This window comes from Cololabis saira, chromosome 5, assembly GCF_033807715.1.
Source record: "Cololabis saira isolate AMF1-May2022 chromosome 5, fColSai1.1, whole genome shotgun sequence".
In the NCBI taxonomy this organism is placed as follows: Eukaryota; Metazoa; Chordata; class Actinopteri; order Beloniformes; family Belonidae; genus Cololabis; species Cololabis saira.
The window spans coordinates 36,177,496-36,200,821 of record NC_084591.1 but is presented as its reverse complement, the minus strand read 5'-3'; the positions used below and the strand labels follow the sequence as shown (position 1 = coordinate 36,200,821).

Sequence of the window (23,326 nt, the reverse complement as noted above, 5' to 3'; positions counted from 1 at the left end):
ACCGGGGACCTTCTTGCTGTGAGGCAACAGTGCTAACCACTAAGCCACCGTGCTGTCCCATCAAAATATATGGAATTTAATAGAAATAAGTTTGCCAGTTAGGCCTTTGACAAGTTACTTAAATGAAGGTGAAAAACATTGTTCAACATGGTCTGGTGAGGGGGAAAAAACAACTAATTTAATGCAAATACATTTGAATCCTCTGAGGGATGTACATGGTATAAAAGCAAGGCAAGCAGATGATGACATATATGAAAAAAAAATCAACAGATTATTTAAATGTCAGTTTCCGCAGATACTCCTTGGGAAGACGAAGATCCTGCTCCCCCTCATCCTTGATCTGCAAATGGAAATATAATTTATTTTCCTGCTCCACTAACACAACTAGTCATCATTATACCATGGTATGATCACTGTTCTACATACAATAATAAATGTAAAAAAAAAAAAGCTTGTCAGACCTCACCTTGATTATTATTAACATTTTGGATTGACTGAGAGCACTGCAGTTGTTAAATAATAAAATTAAACTTCAAAAATACAACTTGCCTAATAAATTGTGCACACAGTGTAGATGAATACTTTGTAGTGGTGTGTATATTTAATTGACACTTTTATTTTGTTGCCATTGATGAATATATAGACATTAAGATAGTGAATGCTCGGATGCTAGATTACTTTTTCTCACTCTTCTTTCTGTTTCCCACAGGTTTGGTTGATGTGCACAGATGATATTGCTAGAGGATATTGTAATAAAGCCTTTTACACCAGATACGCCTCTTTTTTTCAAATTGTTCCCCTTTGGAGAAGTCAAAGTGGGTCAAACACTACACTGATTATATTAAAGGTTTAAGGGTATGTCCTGCCCCTTAGCAGGACGTGGCGTCAGGCACTTTTCAGAGTATTCTAATAAAATATATGCTCATATTCTCTGTAAGTGTGTAAAAGGAGCTTGTGTTTCACTGTAAGAAATGTAAGACATTTTGTGGCCCCACCTTTGTTCTGCTGTCCTAATGCTGGAAGACAGTCTCTGTTAAATAAAATTGTTCTTCCGTAATGCCAAACATATTTTTCTGTGATTTAAGAGCCTTCATATATTGTCTTTTAATTATTTTATTTGTTCTCACAGACAGACACTTGCTCTTATTGTCACATTCATCATTTAAATACATATATTTAAATAAACTGTATTTGTGTCTGATTCTGCCTCTCCAGCAGACTGCAGCATAAAACAACACACTGACCACAGACTGATAAAACATCTGCAGCATCGTACTACAGATGTCAATAGATCTGGATCATAAAATATTTAACTGAAAACCCTAATTTATCATTGTCCAATGTAAGGGAGTATTAATAAATCGCTTACATTAATGTCATGTAGCTACACAAGAGATGCATTGCACCAGATTACAGTTCAGATGCTAATTTATCTGCAATCCATGAAGCGAAGTTTTCCCTCCCCCACAAAAAACACAGAAAAGCTTGTCTAATTACGCTTTTAGTTGTCATCCAGCCATTTAATACACGTAACTGACATTGATGTATTCACAGGGATTTAATATCAGTTGTAAATGTACCTGTGTACGGTTTATTTTAATATGACCCCAAATCTGTTTTGAATTTGATAAAAGGGGTTTTAACTAATCCTACTCCAATCAATCCTCATTTTCCATAACTTTTGGTTGGTGGCTGTGACTTTAATGAGGTTAAAATTCCAAACAGATTAATTAGAAATACGTTTAATTTCATTTCATACCCCTCGGTATCCTACAGAAATTCCATCTTACAGTTTTACCCCGAACATATCTCACCATGTTACGAACAAAATACTTAAAATTTCCAATTACTCCCAAAGCAAAAGAACTCCATTTCAAAACCTTAAATGATGTATACCCATCCAGTGATTTGTTGCGACAGCGATTTGGTATTGAAACTAATAACTGTGTATTTTGTGATGAATGTGAAACCACTGATCATTTATTTTTTTAATGCATATATTCTAATACCCTTTGGCAGGATATACATGACTGGCTTCACCCAAATGTTTTTGATCTGCAAGACTTCTGACGAAAATCTATTATTTTTGGACTTTCAATGGACAATACCAATGATGACTTTCTGATTAATAATATCATAATTCTGGGTAAATTCCACATCCACAAATCCAAGAATATGAAAGTGAAACCTCGATTTTGTGTTTTCCATAACGAATTCCTTCACTTTTCTAAAGCCCTTAAACTCATGACAAAAAGAAATGCAATACAACTTTTGGACATAATTGTTGAATATAATTTATTGGATAAGTCCTAGCCCCCTTTCATTATTTTCCTTTTCATTTTATTTATTTTCTTTTCCTTCTGTTTTCTCTCCCTCTTTTTTCTCTCAAATGCACCTGTTCCTTGAAGCATTTTGATAAAGTTTGATGCCTTGTTGTTTGTATTTAAAGATATTTTTCAATACAAAAATAAATAAAAAAAAAAACATTTTCTCTAAGCTCTGTGAGCATTGTGCGCATGTCTCCTGACATATCAAGAATTTTTGAGTTGAAATTCAATATTAATGTCCCCGTTAAGGAATTTAATGTCATTATAAATGCAATCCCTACTGGAGTCGTTATGTTATTTAAAAGTATGGCGGGACAGAACTTGAATTTAAATTTGTCTTTTGATCCGACCAAAATTGAAATTGGTGAGATTTGTTTCTCCTCAAGACGCAATAATAATCGTCATTTACGTGCATTGTTTCAGAAGGATGTTGTATCAATTCCATATGTGGTGTTGTAGCCATTTTGGATAAGCAATATTTAGGTTTAAAATGATTAATATCTTTTGTAAGATTTCTTTGGTTCATACAGTATTTGTTTTGGTCAGTGACTGGTGACGAAGCAGAGTGCTGCGTTTCTATTGGCTGCTGCATGTTTAATAAATATACCTCAGTGAAAGTTTTAGAAGTCACTGGACCTTGGAGCAAAACAGTCTTTTGACCAGCATATTTTATTTTGTTTTAGAAAAGGATTTGGTTCTGTATTTTGTATAATTTTTAAATTTTTTGGAGTAAAAGATACAAAACAAGAATTTTGTTGTCAGACCTTTCTTTCCGACGTTGATGTGCTGCGTGCAGAGAACTTTAATGTCCAAGGCTAGTGAGGCAGCCGGCTGCTGCAGCCACATGTGGGTTCTCATTGGAATAACTTTGCTAACAATCTTGACTGGAAAAAGATTTGGTCGTTACCTGCAAAATACTTAATTACTAATAAAATGAAAGAAGTATATTTTAAAATAATTCACAGAGTCTATTTGTTTGTGTTGAACCACATTTCTCCCTTTGCTTTGAACATGTAGTTTGGCTTCATTTACTGTTGTATGTTAAAAATAAACAATTTCATATCATTAATCTTATTATACTATTGGCAAAATGGTTTATTCACAAATAACGTTACATTAATCAAAAGCCTCTTTTTTGCATTTTTGAAAATGAGGTCAAACAATATATTAGAACCATTATAGTCTCTCCACCAATGCAAAGGCCATCAAGCTTAAGTTTGTGTGCTCTTTTTAATGTATTTCTGTAGTTCATTGTGTCCTGATTTTCCGCCGCTGAATCTGTGTCTCCCCCTGGCGGTTGGATTGTGCTGTTTACATTTTGTCTTTCAATAAAATAAATAAATAAAAAAAAAAATCTCTGTGCGCATGTGCCGCATGACCGAGGGATCGGGGGCGTGGCTTGGAGCGAAAGCGCACTCCTCGCTGACTCAGAGGGGGCGGGGCTAGAAACGCCACGGAGCAACCTGATTGGACAACACATCATAATCCTTGAACACAACATTTCCCAGAGTTCTTCCAAAGAGTTACTTAATAAAAGAGAACTTCAAAATTTTAAATGAAATTTACCCAACAAACGAGTTTTTGAGATTAAAATTTAATATTGAATTGAATAATTGTGTTTTTGTGAAAGGGAAATTGAAACTTTGCAACATCTTTTCTTTCATTGTGATTCAGTGCAATATTTTTGGAGTGAGATGCAGAGCTGGCCACAGTCCAAGAACATTGAGCTACATTTAACAGTGAAGACAGTTATATTTGGTGTTTTTGTTGAAGACAAGAATTTGGACTTTGTCCTTAATAATTTGGAAAGTTCTTCATTCACAAATGTAGATTTTTTAAGACCAAACCGTGTTTGACCCGTTGGAGAAATGAGCTAAAGCTCTTGAGTGAGTCCTTGAGTCTTGTTAAAGAAAAGAAAGCCCTTAAACTGTTTTCTTTACTTGAAAGATATTATTAAATATGAGATGGCCCTTGTGAGTTATTTTTTATTTGTTTATGTTGTACAATAATTAGATTCTCAGTGTATATTTTGTAATACTGATGTTGCTCAACCCAAGGCAAAAGTTTGTAATTCTGATGTGACTTTTATGTGCCTTGTTTGTTTGTATCAATAAAGTATGTTTCAATTTTTAAAAAAAATCCCCGAGTTCCTGCGCATGCGTAGATCTGGCCAATAAGAAGGTTGTTGTGTAGAATGGGCGCAAATTCCAGTGTTTGTGTTCGTACAACGATAATTAATCTTTGCAGTTTCACCCGTCAATGAAAATATGTAAGTTATACCAATTTAACCGAGTTACGACCCGACGGGACAAGCAAGGCTCGACTCTCCTCTTGTCGTCGACCCTCAGGACTTGGGTACTCAGTTAACTTAGCTCATCCTAGCTACAGCACGGCCTGATAATGTCAGGTCTCCCGCAGAACAACCTGCAAGAGCAGCTGGCCCGGCACAGCAGCGCTGCTCACTCCAGACCAGCCCTGGCTAAAACCAAACCCGGGTAAGTGCAGTCACAATACGAGTATAGAAGCAAGAACTGAAGCTTTGATCTGTCATAGGTGCAAATATCAGAGTCAGAATCAGCTTTATTGGCCCAGTTTGAACATTGCCCCACAAGGAATTTGACTCTTATTTCGCTCTCTGTACCCAGATTTAAAAGTAGCAACAGTATATAACAAATGTGTCACTTATTAACATATATACAATTAAAAAAGTGAGAGGTGCAGCAGTATGAGGTAGATATGATTAGATTATTGGGAGGTGCATTGTTACAGCATATTGCACGGTGATTGATTACTCTGAGACTCTGAGTGATGAGATTCATCAGAGCAACAGCTTGGGGGAAGAAACTGTCTCAGAGTCTGGAGGTTTTAGCGTACAGAGCTCTGTAGCGCCGTCCAGAGGGGAGGAGTTGGAACAGACTGTGTCCTTGGTGTGAGGGGTCTGCAGAGATGATACCTGCCTGTTTCCTGGTCCTGGACCGGTACAGGTCCTGGATAGATGGGAGGTTAGTCCCAATTATCCTCTCCGCAGACCTCATTGTCCGTTGCAGTCTGTGCCTGTTTAGTTTCGTAGCCGATCCAAACCATACAGTGATGGACGTGCAGAGAACAGACTGAATGATGGCAGAGTAGAAGGTGATCAGCAGCTGCTGTGGCAGGTTAAACTTCCTGAGCTGCCGCAGGAAGTACAACCTCTGCTGAGCTTCTTCCTGACAGAGTTAATGTGGGTGGTCCACTTCAGGTCCCGAGAGATGGTGGATCCCAGGAACCTGAAGGAGTCTGTGGTGGGGACAGTGCTGTTGAGGATGGTGGGGGGGGTTGTGGGGTTGTGAAGTCCACTGTCAACTCCACAGTCTTGAGCGGGTTCAGCTCCAGGTGGTTCTGACTGCATCATGGACCAGCTGTTCCACCTCCCGTCTGTACGCGGACTCGTCCCCCTCCCGGATCAGGCTGATGACGGTGGTGTCGTCCGCGTATTCAGGAGCTTCACAGAAGAGTCCCCTGAGGTGCAGTCGTTGGTGTAGAGGGAGAAGAGCAGTGGCGAGAGGACACACCCCTGGAGGGCGTCGGTGCTGATGGTCGGGGTGTTGGATGTGATGCTCCCCAGCCTCACCTCAAATATATGAACACTAGAAGCATAAAATGGAGATTTGTTAATTAAAGATCACTTACTGTGCAGAGTTAAGTGCTGCTCGTAACCGAGGACCAGGCATCTTAAATATGTTGAAATCCTGTGAAACCATGTTTGTTGTGGTAGCTAGTATACATATTTTGCCAGGATGCATGAAGCTTAATAAAATTGTGAACGGCTTAAGCAACTCATCAATTTGTCAATGGTTACTTTGCATGTGTAAATACTAAGTCACATACGAATGGTCTTAACTTAATTTTTGATATATGTCATTTTCAGGGCCTTTTTGTTCAAGAAGAAGTCCTCATCAGGTACAACTAAAGTAGAATATCCGACCAAGGTAATCAGCTCAAATGCTCTGGCAAACAGGAATGTCAATGTCCCTAAGAACAGTTTGGTGACTGAATCTCCTTTAACATTTTCAAACAAGCTTGAAAGACCTCAAAAAACCCAAATCAGCGACTTCTTTCAAAGTTCAAAATGCAAGTCAAACTCTCCAGCATGTTCTGCCTCAGAAGTGTCTGGTGTCAAGGCGACGCAGGTTCCAGCTAAATCCGACAAAGGACTTTGTTCCAGCAAAGAAACCAATTCTGCAAGTCTTAATGCGTCTGGTTTCCCGATGGATGACTGGGATGATTTTGATGACTTTGAAACGCCCACCAAAGGAAAAAGTGACTCCCCCTGCTCAGACACATCGGGTAAGATCACCAAGAAGTCATCCCTGTCATCTCCAGAAGAAAAATCTCCAGAAGAAATATTTCCAGAATTTTTAGGAAAAGAAAGCAGAGATTCCTGTCTTGAGGAACCAGAATCAAACTACAAATCTTGTTTGGAGACGGATGAGCCAAAGCACAGCGTCAACAACACTGCAGTTTCAGCAGGTTGTAGTTTAAGTGATGAACCAGCAGCATGTGAACCAGAGGATTCTCCAGTGAGGAGTCGGAAAAGACGTCCTCCTCCACACATAACATCGGTCTTGAGTGATAGTGAAGACGATATCAGTGTCAAGGCTGAATCTTGTAAAGTTACAACAGGTAAATGGCAAGTTAGTTTATTTAATTTGAACATTGGAAATCAGATTCAGATCTTGTAAAAATACAAAAACATTTTTATGGAACATCTCTTTGCCTTTCAGACAATAAAAAAATGTGGATTGACCCAAACGTTATAGAGCTTGTTGACAACTCTGAGCCTGAAGAGGATTTTGATTACATTCCCCCCTCACCTGTCCCTGATGAAATCTCTTTTAAAGCATCTGCAGTGGAGACAAGGTTGGTATTTTCAGTTAATTGTATATTATGTCTTTGCAGGAACCTTATAAAAGGTGCAATAATAATAATAATAATTTCAATTTATATAGCGCTTTTCACCTGAAACGACAGATCTCAGAGCGCTTTACAAAGAAGACTAAAAACAAGACTAAGAAACTAAGACAAAACCTAGCTGCTAAGATAAAAGTAAGATAAAAAGTTGTGGGCAGCAAAAAGATAAAAAAAAAAATAAAAAAAAAATATTTGAATAAAAGTATGAAATAGTGAATACTGAATAGGGAACAATTAAATATGGTATCTTTATGTCACATCAAGTTGCAGCAGTTTTAAAAGCCATCAACTTTTTAGTGGTCACAAGCCAGTGTTCTCCCGTGCCAAGCCTGGAAAAATTGAGTCAGTTGTGTCAGGAAGGGTATCCAAGTTTAAAACTGTCAAGTCAATATTTGGAACATGATGACTAGCTGTTCCTACAGTGTACTGTGGATTATTTTGTCCAGTCAGACTTTTATAGTCTATATTGGTGCTCTGAAACCACATCTGCGTAACAGATCTTTACATACTACTGAACAGATCCTAGGCAGTTTTGAACTACACATACTCATGGTCTGCATTTTAACCTTTAAGCCATTGTTGTGTCCTAACAATAATACTGCTGACCTTGTAGTTATTGATCAGGTTACATCTTTACTCTTGAATTCTTCTTTCTTGAATTCTTGAATGTCTCAAATGATTTGGACAACTGTAATAACCCCTTGTTATTTTTATGGTAACCCTCTTTAATTGAATACATGTTACAGATTTGTGTTGTAAACTTGACATTGAAGCAAATTCAGCATGATTTAGTTTTGTTTCTTTTTTAAATAGTGCCAGGTCAGGTGATGTCCAAAGTAAAGAGAGTCCTGTTCAACTGAAGCACGCTGCTACAGCTCTACCTCAACTTTCCAATCAGCACTCAAAAGTCAGAACAAGTAGGTTTTGTTTTTTTCCCCTGCTTGGTCTAGAGCTTTATTACTTTTTTAACATGCTGAATGACTTTGTTCGTTGTTTATTCTCCCCTTTTATATCTGGCTTTTTGTTTGTTTTTTGTTTTTTCCCATCCTTGTTGCAGATGAGCAGCTCCTCAGTATCATGGAGTCTATTTGTGCTCTGGTTGACTCCATCCCTGAACACGAACTAATCGGTCTGTCCTGTGGAGATGAGCTTCTGCTCAAGAGAGCTCATAGGCATGTTCATTTGAGTTGAAAGCATGTTCACTAACATTTTATTGTGTTAAATATTACCTCAGTGTGACTGAAATTGTCTTCTTTCTACTGTAGGAAGAGGATTCTTGCTACTGATGGCGAGTCTTTGTTGAGGATACAGCAGCCAGACAGCACAGTGATGTCTGAGTCCAGCTTTAAAGAAACTACTTCTAGCTGTAGGACATCTAGCAACTTATCAAACAGCTCTCTACCTGCTGACTCCAAGAAACCCCAGAGAAACCAAAGATCATCGGTCTTATCTGTGAACTATGAGTCTGATCACACTGAAAGTAGTCATTCAAAATCCTTACGTGACAGAAAAATATGTGTTGAAAACGAGAGCATTTGTGACTCTCCGTCAGCCCAAAATCTCCCAATGCCTTTTGATCTCCCAGAGGAAGCGAGCGTAAACCTTGATGATTCAGATCTCTTCTTCTCACCAGGCCAGAAACCAGCCGCTGCTTTGCAAAGCAAATCTAAAACTCCAACTTATATGTCTGCAGAAGATAATGAAGTCGACGACTTTTACATTGATGACTTTGACATAGATGACATTAATGATTCTGATATCCCTGACTACTTTGACGCACCCCCGACTCCATCGGTTTCAACACAAAGGTGCAGCACTGGGGCTGCTCCAGTGAAAGAAGGAGGACCAAGCAAGTCTCCATGGGCAAAGAACCCAACAACTCCAGTTTCTGCAACAAAACCTTCAAATATTTCCTCCCCAGGCACGTCGGTATACACTCTGAATACATGAACATTTGTCCATTGAGCATATTAGAACTAGAAATTGTAATTTCAGTTAGTCTGAATGCAACAAGTTGTCAATTTTAATTTCAAAGAGACATTTCACTAGGAGTTGTTTTGTTTTATTACAGGACACATAATGTATTTTGATGTAATTCATGGGATACCTCTATAGTTTTTCTTGTTTTTTTTTGTTTTGTTTTTTCTTTTCATAGAGCCCACGTTTAAAAACCCAGCTCACGATCGCTTCAGAGGGTTCAACTTCCCCCATTCACAGGAAATGATGAAGATCTTTCACAAGCGTTTTGGACTTCATCAGTTTAGGTTTAATCAACTAGAAGCAATAAATGCTACAATTCTGGGAGAAGATTCATTTGTTTTGATGCCCACAGGTTGGTAGAATCACACTTTAATTACATCCACCCAAATAATGTTTAACTTTAAAATTGAGACCAATTATTTGCCAGGCAAATGCTCTAGCAATGTTTGATATATAAAACATCCCTTCATTTTAACAATTGGTATCATGTAACCTTTCTGGGATATTGGGAATGCCATGTTTGTGTAAATGGGACATAAACAGCTTCTTGTCTATGAAGTAAGACCCATAGAAGCAGAACAGCAGTAATATTCATTAACAGGCTAACGTTGAAGAGCCTGAATGGTTACTGATTGTAACAAACAGTCGTGAGTGCTGACAGTTTCAAGCAGCAAGGGAAGCATACTGCAGCCATAAATCAAAGCAATAGAAGTGAACACAATAAGGATGAGATTTGAAAACGTTGCAGCTTAGGGGTATTTTTTTATTGCTGCTTACTCTTTACAAAAAAAAAGGAGCGTGTCCCTGTTAGACCAACAAATAGAGGCATTTTATGATTATTTGTATTTGTTTTCTGTAGGTGGGGGTAAAAGCTTATGTTACCAGCTTCCTGCCTGTCTCTCAACTGGAGTCACGGTTGTTGTTTCCCCACTTAAATCCCTAATTGTTGATCAGATCCAGAAACTCACCACCTTAGATGTAAGTATGTTTCTTTCCCTTGGTCTGTTTTGATTAGAGAAAAACCAGCAGTGAGTGTGTTACTTGGGTATTTCAGTTTTGCTGTTATATGCTGCTAAATTATACTAAACTGAAAATTAAGAACAATGTTTTGATAAATAGACAAATGATAAATTCATGTTTGTGTAATGCATTCATTTTGAGGACTTAATTTTATATTATTCCACGTTTCAGATCCCAGCAACAAGTCTGTCTGGTGATAAAAGTGACAGTGAAGCCGGAAGAATTTATATGCAGCTTTCCAGGAAAGACCCAATAATTAAACTGCTGTATGTCACACCTGAAAAGGTAAGGTCTTTTTGTGGTTTTATCATACGTATAAGGAAAGATTCCTTTTTTTTTTTCTTCTTTTTTTTAAACCATAAAGGAAACAACTGAGCTTTGTACAACTCAAGACTGACTTATCTTTTTTTTACCCCTTCAAGCTGAGTGCAAGCAACAGGTTAATCTCTGCTCTGCAGAACCTGTATGAAAGAGGCTGTCTGGCTCGCTTTGTCATAGACGAGGCGCATTGTGTCAGTCAGGTCTGTTCCTTTACTTTGTATTTTATGCAAAATGTACTCCATGCTTTTCATTTTTTGCAACAATTATTGTGAACCATCCCTTCCTGTATTTCAGTGGGGCCATGATTTTCGTCCAGATTACAAGAAGTTGCACGAACTGCGTCAGAAGTTCCCCAACGTGCCGATGATGGCTCTGACAGCCACCGCCACCCCTCGAGTGCAGAAAGACATCCTCAACCAGCTGAATATGACGCGGCCGCAAGTGTATGTGTTCAGTTTTGGGCTGTGTCATTTACTGTATTTATAACTGCATGTGTTTATAGTTACCCCAAACTGGCAACAGTAACTGAACAATATTTTGCTTGCAATTTTGTCAGATTTACCATGAGCTTCAACAGAACCAACCTCAAGTACTGTGTGCTGCCCAAAAAACCCAAAAAGGTTGATGAAGACTGCATCAACTGGATCAAGAAGCACTACCCTCGTAAATAATTCAGTGTATTTTTTCTTTTTCTATCTTGGTGTGTGCTATTTTCAGAGCACTGTTGTTCCTGCTGTGTTAAAAACTGAAGCGCATGCGAGCAGTTTAAGCTACGACCTGTCTGTGTATATGAAGAGACTCTGTCATAACAGTCAGCAGAAAACAAAACACGCTGATTACGACGGTCCACAATCATTTAAATTTTAACATTCCATCAAGGTGCTGCGCGGTATCAAGAATCTTCTTTATGAAAGCAACATTTTAAGCTTTTAAATCTGTTTTTGTGACATGATTAACTGCGTTTCTAAGCAATGTTTTAATCGGTACAAGTTTATGTGGCTGGCATGTTTTAAATCCTTTTTCTCTCTGTGCGGAAGGTGATTCGGGCATTGTGTACTGCCTGTCTCGTAATGACTGTGACTCCATGGCAGAGAGTCTTCAGAGAGCGAGGATACTGGCTCTGTCCTATCACGCAGGGCTCGGTGACGGCGACAGAGAACGTGTTCAGACCAAATGGATCAATCAAGATGGTTGCCAGGTCAGTTTACAGCTCATGAAGATGATTAGATATGAATATACAGCACGGAAAGACACGCTTTTGTCTGACAATAAAGTAGAGGAAGGGTTGTGTTAATTCAGTTAGGATTCCTTATTTTATTTTTTGACATTTCTTTAAATTTGTTAGAATAGTGAGATTTTTTTTTCTTTTATTACTTTCTTAAAATTCACTTGGTTAGTTTTGTTAAAAAAAAACCTCAACCACACCCAGCCTGGCATTTCCAATAAACATCTTCAGACTGTATGTGAATCAGCTGTACAAGGTTTATCATTCATTGAACGTATTGACCTCCATCTGTGACGTTATTGATTTATTATCGGGTACGTGTTCTCTGATTCCTCAGGTTCCCGTAGTTATGTAACTTACTCATGCTCGCGCACAACAGCTCAGATGCACACGCTCTAGTCTAGCGCTGCAGCGCCTCTGAGCCTCTGGAAGAGTTCAGTTTAGCGGTTGGGAGGGGCGTGACATCTGGTATGTCAAATCTTCTCGACGGTTAGTGGAGTTTATGGGAAGTTCCCGACTGCAGCTTTAAGCTCATGTTGGTACAGAAGTGGTTCACCTGTGGCTAATGATACTCATTTCCTGGTAACATTCAGCATCTTTACAAGGTCTTTAGTTTTTGGTCTTGGGTTCATTTGCGCATTTCACATACATCATCCTCATCTCTGGGACACACAAGCCATCCACTTGATACTAGCTGGAGGCTCCCATGCTGTTGATACTTGTGTATAATATTTTGAACCGATGAACTTGGAAATTATAGCCAAAGATGAAGTTAATTTGGGAAGGTTCATGTCTTTTTTTCCCCAATTTTTTTAATGTCTTACACATGATTAATTTTCCTTTCTTTCTCAACCTTTTCTTATGATGCAACGACGCTCTTGAAACTACCCTTACCAAAACTACATCCCCAACTGTGCTTCCAGTTAACCCGATTAATGTCACAAACAACAAAACACTATCAACATGTGAGCTTTTGATCAAATTAAAAACAACTGTGTTTTGGTATTCATCCTTTCTCCCTTCCTTCCTGTTTTACTGTGTTTTGTTTACAAGGTCATCTGCGCCACCATAGCGTTCGGTATGGGTATTGACAAGCCTGATGTGCGCTACGTGATCCACGCCAGCCTGCCTAAGTCAGTGGAGGGTTACTATCAGGAGTCGGGGAGAGCTGGCAGGGATGGAGAGATCTCTCACTGCATTCTCTTCTACTCCTACTCTGACGTCGTGCGTATCAAGAGGATCATTGGCAGTACGTGGCAAGAGTATTGACTTTCTTAGTTGTCTGAATGAATTTTTGTTACTTTAGTTGATAAACGGATGGTTTCTTTATCATCACAGTGGACAGAGAAGGGGACCGACATACCAAAGGAACTCATTTCAACAACCTACACAGCATGGTGCACTTCTGTGAGAACCTGATGGAGTGCAGAAGAATCCAACTGCTCGCATACTTTGGGGAGCTGAAGTTCAACAGAAGCTTCTGTAAAAACCATCCGGACGTCACCTGTGACAACTGTGCCAAACCCAGCGTAGGACTTATTTACTGTATTCAGTTACACATGTAAAACCTACTCGACCCATAACAATGTTTTAATATTATTATTTTATAAAACAGCAATACAAGATGAGGGATGTGACTGAAGATGTGAAGAGGATTGTGAGATTTGTCCAGGAGAACTGTGAAAAAGTTGGGGCGAGGTTTGGCAAGACGGCTGGGCAGAATCGTCTGACACTAAACATGCTCGTGGATATCTTTTTAGGTACAAACACATGCTTTCATCCTTTCCAACAATGAAAATGTAGGCGCAGGTTTTCATTGAACACGTGTTTGTGTTCGCTAACTTCTGTTTTTATCAGGATCGAAATCTGCCAAGGTTCAGACGGGGATGTTTGGGATGGGGACGGCTTACTCTCGGCACAACGCCGACCGTCTCTTCAAAAAACTGGTTCTGGAAAACATCCTGGTTGAGGACCTCTACATAACCAACAACAACCAGGCTGTTTCCTACATCTCTGCCGGAGCTAAAGCCATGAACGTGCTGTCTGGGCACATGCAGGTAACGGGTCACATGTCAGGTTTACCCAGTGGTTGGACGAACGGGGTCAGAAAAAGAGTGTTAATAATTAGAAAAACAACTTAGAAAATCTTTCAGCCTGAACCGATCCTTGTAGGCTTCAGAATGTCCTCTGAGATGGCACGAGCTAAAAAAGCCATGTGAGAAGTAGGAATGGGCGATATTTTACCGTTCACGATAAACCGTCAAAAAAATTCCTCACGATAAGAATTTGTCATCTCGCGGTAAAAACGATAAATTCCCATTTTTGTGTAACGCTGATTTATGGTTCTGCGTTAAATCCAAGGAAGGAAGGAAGGAAGGAAGGAAGGAAGGAAGGAAGGAAGGGAGGAAGGGAGGAAAGGAGGGGGAGAAGGAAGGGAGAAAACAAGGAAAGGAGGAAGGAAGGGGGAGAAGGAAGGGAGAAAACAAGGAAAGGAGGAAGGAAGGGGGAGAAGGAAGGGAGAAAAGGAGGAAGGGAGGGAGGGAGGGAGGGAGGGAGGGAGGGAGGGAGGAAGGAAGGGAGGGAGGAAGGAAGGAAGGAAGGAAGGAAGGAAGGAAGGAAGGAAGGAAGGAAGGAAGGAAGGAAGGAAGGAAGGAAGGAAGGAAGGAAGGAAGGAAGGAAGGAAGGAAGGAAGGAAGGAAGGAAGGAAGGAAGGAAGGAAGGAAGGAAGGAAGGAAGGAAGGAAACAAGGAAAGGAGGAAGGAAGGGAGAAAACAAGGAAAGGAGGAAGGAAGGGGGAGAAGGAAGGGAGAAAACAAGGAAAGGAGGAAGGAAGGGAGAAAACAAGGAAAGGAGGAAGGAAGGGGGAGAAGGAAGGGAGAAAACAAGGAAAGGAGGAAGGAAAAGGGAGAAAACAAGGAAAGGGGAGAAAACAAGGAAAGGAGGAAGGAAAGGGGAGAAGGAAGGGAGAAAACAAGGAAAGGAGGAAGGAAAGGGGAGAAGGAAGGGAGAAAACAAGGAAAGGAGGAAGGAAAGGGGAGAAGGAAGGGAGAAAACAAGGAAAGGAGGAAGGAAGGAAATGAGCCTGAAAGAAAGAAAGAAAGATAAATTCCTGTTGATGACGTTGAGAGCGAGATAGATTTATAGTTAAAAAGGTGGAGTTGAATTGGTATTTTTTTATCATCATTTTTATCATTATCGGGATAAATGCCAGAAATTATCGTGATACACTTTTTAGTCCATACCGGCCATCCCTAGTGAGAAGCAGGAGGGGTCACCTGCAGTGCTGAGTGGGTTAGGCATCTTGAAGGCTCAAATGATCTTTCCTACTGCAAAGTCCTCCTATAAAGGATACAGCTTCCTAACCGTGCGGGGATGTTGTGGACGATATTCTCAATGATACTTGATGGATACTGGGACTCTGGCCCTCCTTGGAGATGAAATAGAGGTGCAGCTGAGCTTTCTTGGCCAGTGATGTGTTTTTGGTTCCAGATGAAGTTTGTTGATGTGAATACCCAGAAACTCAGTACTGCTCGGCCTCTTCACAGCGGCACTGGATTTTCAGAGGACAGCGGTTGGTGTGTCCTCTCCTGCAGTTGACGGAGATTTTCTCTGGCTTCTCCACATTTAGAGAGAGATTGTTATCCCTGCACCACATAGCCAGTTGGCTCACCTTTTGTACTGTAGGTCGTCGATATGTTGTTGATAATAAAACCCACCACCGAGGTGTTGTCTGCAAACTTTATAAAGAAGTTGGAGCTGTACCTTGGTGTGTAGTCTTAGGCCTGCAGGGGGCTGGTTCAGCATGCACACTGGAAAGGGGAGGGTTTGATGACTGTTTTTCATGATTGATTGATTTATTTATTTTACTTAACATTTATTGGTTGCTTTGTATATTATTTTATAATGTATCAGTAATGGTCACTTGACGTTTCCAGGTGGACTTTTATGAGACTGAGAGTGCGTCCAGCATCAGGAAACAAGCTGCTGTCACCAAGAACGTCTCCCAGAGAGACACAATGGTCCAGGAATGTCTCAAGGAGCTTATAGAGCTCTGCAAGCAGCTGGGCAAAGCTTTTGGCCTTCATTACTACAACATCTTCTCCATGGCCGCTTTAAAAAAGATCTCTGGTAACTTCTGAAACCATTCTCAAGCTTCTTTGACTCGTAACTAACATATGATTAGAGATACTGCGTTGAGTATTTTATAATATTTATGCGTTTCTGTTTGCACAAATAGAGAGGCTTTCCTCTGATCCTGATGTCCTCCTGCAAATTGATGGTGTGACGGAGGACAGACTGGAGAAATATGGCGCTGAAGTGATTCAGGTGCTGCAGAAATACTCGGAGTGGCAGCTACCCGGTAAGCAAACGCTTAGCATTCCTTTACCATTTATTTTCTCAACTCCAATATTAAACTTTTATCTTCCCCTGCAGCAGAAGAGCAGACTGAGGATGCGGGAGACGGCTGGATAGACACAACACGAGGTCGTACATATGATGATGATTACGACGACACAGAGTCCTCTTCTTACTTTAATCAGCGCTCACAAGGACAGAAGAGAAAGAAAGCTCCTTTCTTCAAGTATTCAAAGAAGAGGAAAGGACAGGCAAGCTCTGGTTATAAAGGGTGCGTGTCTTGATTTTACTTGACTAGTTTGAGGAACAGCGCTAACATCAAACTTCCTAACTGAAATCGTCTTCTCTCTCAGTCGTTACAACAGCAGCAATAAGTCGGGGTCCTCGTCCAGCTCCAGAGGGGGCTCCCAGAGCGCCGGTCGGGGATCCAGGAGCGCAGCGGCAGCGCAGCCCGCCGCCAGGACGCCGGGATTCCTGGCTGCACCGGTGCCGCGAAACGGCCAGCGGCCTTTCTTAAAGCCCAGCTTTTCCCACGTGAGCTGAGGGCCGAGTTCAAGTTCCTCTAACTCACTACATTTCCCAGATGATGTACATTTTCACCAAGTATCAACCACAGCTGTTCCTCAAGACTGCTAAAACTGAGGATCTCTGCTGCTATTATATGACATCTGTACAAACAGTCTGACTTATGTATGTTGTAAAGTTTAAAATGTACTTGCTCACTGGAGCAATTGGGTGTTATTGTTTGTTTTTTATAACTAAATTAAAGAAATCTAAGCATTCATTTCTGTTTAATGTACTTTAAGAAAAATACAGCCGTATGCCGACACAAAACCACAGGCGGAGTCTTATCAGGTTTTTTTAAAATGTAATGTTTATTTCAAGTTTGAATAGTTTTCTTTAATGGCACCAGTTACAAGGAACTATTGGAGAGAAGCAATATTTCATGACTTGTACAGATGGTTACCTACAGTACAATTATGAACTCGGAATGGATCAGACTGAACAAGAACTGGATTTGGCACATGGATTTATATTGATAAATACTTGTATATTTAATGTAATCAAAGAGCAGTGTCCAATCCAAGTATAAAACGAGGCAGATTATGTAACACACCAACAGACGCGAGTATGCTCGTACACTTTTGATGTGTACGTGGGATTGTGTGAACGTCTGTCTACTGGGAGCTAATGGAGGGAAAAAAGCTGAGCCAAGACGTCTTCAGTTCAGGAAAGTTAAGTAGCCCAAGTGTTTTTTCCATCAGGAGACCCGTCGAGAGTAATTTAATTGGTTATGCGATTCGTTCCATCACATAAATAGAAATCAGTGAAACTTAGCGCCTCGTTATGTTGCTGAGGCTGGTTTATTTGGCAACCTGTTTGATGATTAATGAAACATGAGAAAATACAGGTGACTACGTTACAAGAACACCTCCCAGTCCCGCAGAAAAACATCACAAAGTACAGCCTGGAGTCACATGAAACTGTTTGAGGCCGTCTCAGTTCCTGTTTATCTGCATTTAGAAACCAAAACAAGTGCTTTATCTGTCACATCACATGTTTCAGTAGCTGTGCCTCCTCAAGTAAAGTGGGCTGGTTTTCTTTACTATATCAACGATCAAAGTTGATCATGAACAGTTCCACATCTGCCAAAACCCTACAGCCGTCTCCTGTTGAGAAAAACAAAAAGCAACCAGATGTAAAACATGTAAACATGACGCAGCAAATGTGCATGTGGGGGTTTGTCGCAGGAAAACTCACAGGACAGACAAAGACCAGGAATCTGGGCTGCCCGTTAAGTACAAACATATTCACACACTCTTGTCCCTCTGGGCCTTGGAGACGGACAGGTGGACAGGTCTGTGGCGTAGAGCGGCGGCGTGTCCATGCCTTCGTCTTTCACACTTTGGTAATTGTAGGTTGGGATCCAGGCACAGAGAGCAACGGGTCACGAACCAGCAAGGAAAACAGCACAACTAAACCACATATCTTTTTATTTCCCCCCTCCAATATAAAACGTTATTACTGATTACGACGGTGACTCAAAGGTCAGGTTTAACTTATCAAATATTACTCATCAGTTCATTTTATACGCAAGTTTGTAAATCACATCTTTGTGCTCCTGCAGGTGGTTATTGCTCCATGAATAGTGCTGCCTTGTAAAAACTGTTGCATGCTCAGAGAGAGGCCGCTGAAGCTACATAATGCTGATAGATCTCAGAGAAATACCTCTGCAGACAAACTTTAAGACATGACCAACACCTCAGCCTGGTACGGGCTGATGTGTCGTACTGAACGTAGCGGGGAATTAATAAATAGGAAGCATAGATGTACACCTAAACTAAACTAAACCCAACCGTCCTGCTCAGTTCAAGCTGCTTTTTACTGGATCAAGTTAAATAATCTACGCCGTATAGATGACAGGTTGGCTCTAAAGGTCTGATATGTCTTCAGGCATGGTGCTGCCTCCAGCTGTGGTTTCTGATGGGTAACGTCCACAACTGAATCTACACTCGATAATGGGCTGCAGGAGTGGGTCCAGCCACCACGCCAAAGTGTGTGCTACTCTGTGGTCAGGACTAAATCTTAGCCGGGGCATGATGGGCTCAGATTGCACAGAAGCAGGCAGAAAAATTGAAAACAAACAAAAAAACCACCTTTGGATCTTAGGTGGAGCAGCTGCGGAGGGATGCAGGAGTTATCAAACCAAAGACAAAAAAAACTTGACAGTCATTACATTAATGAGTCACAAAGTGCCTTTCACTCCAAACTATTTCTAATCCTACAATCGTCTGTGCCTTTCAAGTAATACCTTTCACTTTTCTTCTTTGCAATTCCCTCTGAATTCTCTCGTGCTCCGTCGAAACACCCACCACGCTCGCTCTGAAACTTTTCAAACGTTCACGTTTCCGGTCCTACACAGATACACTGGAACTTACTCCAGCACTTGGTGCAGGAGGTAGACACAATACAAAACCAAAAAAAAAAAAAACTTTTCACCCAGAATCCAGCAGCGCGACAGGTTCTGATCCTGGAGAGTCCAGAGCCTGACCAAGTCTGGTAACACTTTTCTTATTTCCTCAAACATTATGTGGACAACAATTCCTTATCCTGGAACAGCTGGAGCAGCATTATTTTCTGCAGCATGGTGCTTTGATTTTCTCTGTGAGTGATAAGGATGGATAAGATCAAGAGCAAGCACATCAGGGGAAGAGCCAGATCGGATCTTGCATGTTTGGCCTTTCTACATCGGTCAGACTCAATCGCCCTTCACGCTTCGAGTAACATAAGTACATGCAAGATGAATCCATGTTTGTGTGCCAGTCCATCTTAGGAAATGGTCAACAACTGAACGTAAAGCAGAGGTTGACCAATGGCTGGAGGAGTGATGGGAGCTGGTGACTGGTGACTGGATCTGGATAAAAACTTCTTTCTTTTTTTTAAACTTCCCTTCCACATTTCCATAAATGCTCCCAACTCTACTTGAAACACAGCGCTAAAAAAGGTATAATTTAATCTTCGATAACAAAATAATATTTCAGTTCTGTTAAAATATACATGGAAAACCTGTCAATATATATTAGGAAACAAACTAATTTGTACAAAAAGTACATCATTATGCTTATTCTAGCAGTAATAATAACAACAATAATAGAATATGATACATAAACCTAAAAGCAAGGTTGATTTCAAACCAAAATGGATCAAACCCCTCCTAAGAAATAATTGAAATTCATTGAATTTCAATTTGGCGAGAAGATGCAAATCATTTCAGTTGGAGAAACAACATAACTGAAGAAATGAGCACATTCAAAGTGATTAATAATGGAAACCATATCAGCATTGCACATCTATCTAGGCTATTATCTATCGGTGCCAGTGAGTCTTTTCTCATAATGAGTATTCCTCTAACTGCATCGGACACTACTGGGTCACATGACACTACTGGTTTATAACACCTAATTCTTATAAAATGTTAGAAACGTTGATCTTCATCAGCTGACCTCATGTGCCCTCCGTAGATTTAAGTCTAATTGTCTTAAACAATCCAAAAAGGTTTTAAGCATCAATATCTAGTCAAAGAAAGGCATTTATTTGGTAATCACCCTGTCCGTTTCACTGTCTTTCTGCTTTTATGTGGTTCTGATTGTTTTCTAAAAGGTTTTACCTGCTGTTCATCTTCTGAAGGGGATGAACCAATAAGAAAATATATTTCACTATTTTGCATCCTCTGCAGCAGTCTCGACAAACCTTTTTCTTTTCTTTTTAAGGACAAATCAACTTCCTGGGTCACCATTCATGAACTCTTCTGTTCTGATGCAAGCAATGAAATAAATAACAAACAAAGGCAACTTTAATCAGTTGCAATGAAATATTCCATTTGTTTTAAATGAACTCTTGATTTTTTTTTCTCCCCTTTGTGTTATTTTCTAAAAAATAAAAAATACCTGAAATGACTTGAGGTGGGGAAAAAAAATGCAGAAAAAACAGTTCAGGCTTGGTGGAGCAAAAGAAAAAGTGAAAAAGGATGAACTAAAAGAAAATGAGCAAGTGGCTGGTGAGGACGGGACAACTCAAAGTCAGCGTGGAACGAGGGAGAGAAAGAGATCCTGGTGTGATGGTACCAGCGGTGGTCCCAACTGTTCGTCTGCAGGAGGAGGATGAGACAAGCAGGGTTCATTGTTGGGACAAGGCTGATCTCCGTCACTCCTCCAGAGTCCTAACCGTCTCCTCAGACCCCTGAACGGCCGCCTCTCAGTCGTTAATGAGCAACCCGCCCACCCAGCGGAGCTTGCAGGCAAACCACCGCCTGAGGGGGCAAAAGTATTCGAAATGGAACTGCTCAAATTCGGGCGTCTGGCGGATATCACTTAAAAATGCAACGTCAAGGTCGGACTCGGTGAGGATGATGAGGAGGAGAAGCAGGACAAAGAGGAGTCCAATGGTCACAAGGAGCAAACGGAGGACACTTAAGACGAATTTATTCACCTGTTCCACCTCGCTGAGGGCCGAGTCCCCCCCTGAACCCTGCTGTACACGTCTACCGTCCGCACCTAAATCCCCCCCTTCTCCCTGCTTCGGGGTGCCCGCCTCCGACTCCTTCTCCTCCTCGATGCTACAGGGCGCCCCGTTGGTCTGGCGGGCGGCGGCCAGCTCCATGCTGTGCTCGGCGACCGGGGTGGGGAGGACGCTGTCGGAGGGACTGTAGGCCTCGTCCGAGATGACCGCCATCCCCTCGCCCGCCTCTGGTGCGTGGCTCCGGGAGCGAGGCAGGAAGCAATCCCCGTGGGACACGGAGCGCACCGGGGTGGAGTGGGCACTGTCTCGCAGGGACTCCAGACCTGGTGGAGAGGTTCACACAAGAACAGCAGAGCCATGTTTCACACTGATCCAATATTATCGGTAGAAGAGTAGGCCTGTGTTGAAAAAAATCGATTCTCCGATTTTAAATCGATTCTCATATTAATTCCTAAAAATCGATTCATATGTCTAAAGATCGATTTAAAAAAAAATATATATATTTTTTTTTTCATCACTACATTATAAATTTTGGTACTTTTTTGTTTATGCCCAAAAAAGGAATATTTTGTTGGACACAAGAATAACTGGTGCCATGTTTTTGCCTTTAAATATGTTTAAAGGTATGATAACATTAAAGATTTCAGTTATAATTGCATACATTGTCTATATTTCTTTGCTTTATATACTGTCTCGGGGTTACATTTGCATAAATGTTAAAAACCAAATTCTCATAAATGGGGAAAAAATAAAACCGATTTCATCCGTCTCTGTTTCCTCCCTGGACCTGTTTGATAATTCTGAACCACACAATGTTTCTGAAAGCAGTTCTATCAGCATTCTGGGAGGTGATTGGTCCTTACAGCATCATTAGCTGCCAATACTTGCTGTTTAATCTCAATATAATACTAGTATTAATATGTTGCATAACTAGACAGTCATATAATTCATGCAACAGCTGAAAACAGTCTCATTAAAAGTAACCCAAATCAATATCGGATCGAATCGAATCGGATCAAATCGGATTGTGATAATCGATTCTGAATCTTAAGAATCGGAATCGAATCGATTCTTAATATTTGAATCAATTCCCAGCCCTATAGAAGAGTAGAAACAGTAGCTACTCCCTGAAGTTACTTCAGTAACTCTTAAACAGAACATTTCAGCAAAGGGTTCACCATAACTTGCACCACAATTAGGAGGCTTGATTGACCCCGTTTGTTACGTAAGAGCATCTAACAATGAGCGGGTCTTGTCATGTAATTTCCTCGATTATGAATGTTATGTAATGAAATGAATGAATCTATGACAGAAGGAGTCAGTGTCATGATCAAAGTGAGCCGTGCTCATCACAGTGAATTATTATATTCTCCGTGGAAGTTCATTCAGAGTTGTTATCTGCCCTTTGGGTTCCATTTTTGAAATGCAATTGTTAATTAATACATATTTAAACATGTAACACAGGGATCTGAGTCATTTTTAATGTACAACTGCCACTTTTCTACCTAACTTATTTATTAGTTGAATCAGTAACACAAAGGAATACTTTTAGCAGGGATGTGGCCTCGGAGGCAACTATAGCAGCGGCCAGATTCATTTTAGAGGTGAGGGGGGCCAATGGCCCCCTGGCCTCCCCCATGTCTTCTTCATGGCTCAGGTTAATATGGCAGGTGAAGTCTAAACAACGCATCCACCACAACTTTCTCTTTTGCACCACTGCAAATAGTCATGAACTACACTTTTACAGTAATCTACAGAATATTTGACAATTCTCATGCAGATAGTTTTAATTTCCTTATTTATAATCTGTTTTACCATTATACATGTGATATCAGTGTTGAAGATCGTCTTTAAAACACCTGCTGACTGCTCCTTGGTTTGAAATTATACACAACGACCTGGTCAGGTGCGTCTTCACAAAACAGCACTGAATCGGGCATTGTATAAATCTTTATATTCCTATTCTGTGTAACTTTAAATCAAAAGAACAATATGCGCTCAATAGTTTGAGGTTACCCTCAATGTTCAACAGTCAAGTAAATCATTGCACTTTACCAACTGGTGGCGGTTCTGATAGTGACTCATTTTTAATCAAAATCACAATGTTTGTCACGTTTGCAGGAAATGG

The 23,326-nt window shown here is 40.5% G+C and overlaps 2 protein-coding genes across 6 annotated transcripts in view; one reads left to right on the top strand and one right to left on the bottom strand.

Annotated features, from left to right (window-relative positions):
- Positions 1–4,500: 4,500 nt before the first annotated feature.
- Positions 4,501–16,963, top strand: blm (BLM RecQ like helicase). 3 transcript variants are annotated; one of them, XM_061721870.1, is made up of 22 exons: positions 4,501–4,822; positions 6,235–6,295; positions 6,386–6,989; positions 7,091–7,226; positions 8,091–8,194; positions 8,335–8,449; positions 8,543–9,198; positions 9,433–9,609; positions 10,117–10,235; positions 10,449–10,562; positions 10,700–10,798; positions 10,893–11,041; positions 11,155–11,261; positions 11,636–11,796; positions 12,877–13,072; positions 13,162–13,352; positions 13,439–13,583; positions 13,681–13,880; positions 15,759–15,951; positions 16,061–16,183; positions 16,258–16,450; positions 16,533–16,963. In XM_061721870.1, exons 1-22 carry the CDS (start codon positions 4,728–4,730, stop codon positions 16,720–16,722), a joined length of 4,128 nt encoding a protein of 1,375 aa, XP_061577854.1. In that variant the 5' UTR covers positions 4,501–4,727; the 3' UTR covers positions 16,723–16,963. The 3 variants fall into 3 exon arrangements, with proteins under 3 accessions (XP_061577854.1, XP_061577853.1, XP_061577852.1); XM_061721869.1 differs by having other exon boundaries at positions 6,235–6,989; positions 16,261–16,450; XM_061721868.1 differs by having other exon boundaries at positions 6,235–6,989.
- Positions 16,964–17,040: 77 nt separating this feature from the next.
- Positions 17,041–23,326, bottom strand: part of LOC133444245 (FERM domain-containing protein 5) — a 62,746-nt gene continuing 56,460 nt past the window's right edge. The window contains exons 14-16 of one of the 3 annotated variants that reach the window (XR_009782708.1): positions 21,169–21,521; positions 17,941–18,083; positions 17,041–17,849 (exon numbers count right to left, since the gene is read on the bottom strand). Coding sequence is in view for 2 of the 3 variants with exons in the window: in XM_061721865.1 (XP_061577849.1) it covers positions 20,935–21,521 (587 nt within the window). In the remaining variant the exon portion in view is untranslated. Of the gene's footprint in view, positions 18,084–19,676; positions 21,522–23,326 lie in introns of those variants that run through there. The other 2 variants (XM_061721866.1, XM_061721865.1) reach the window with 2 other exon arrangements.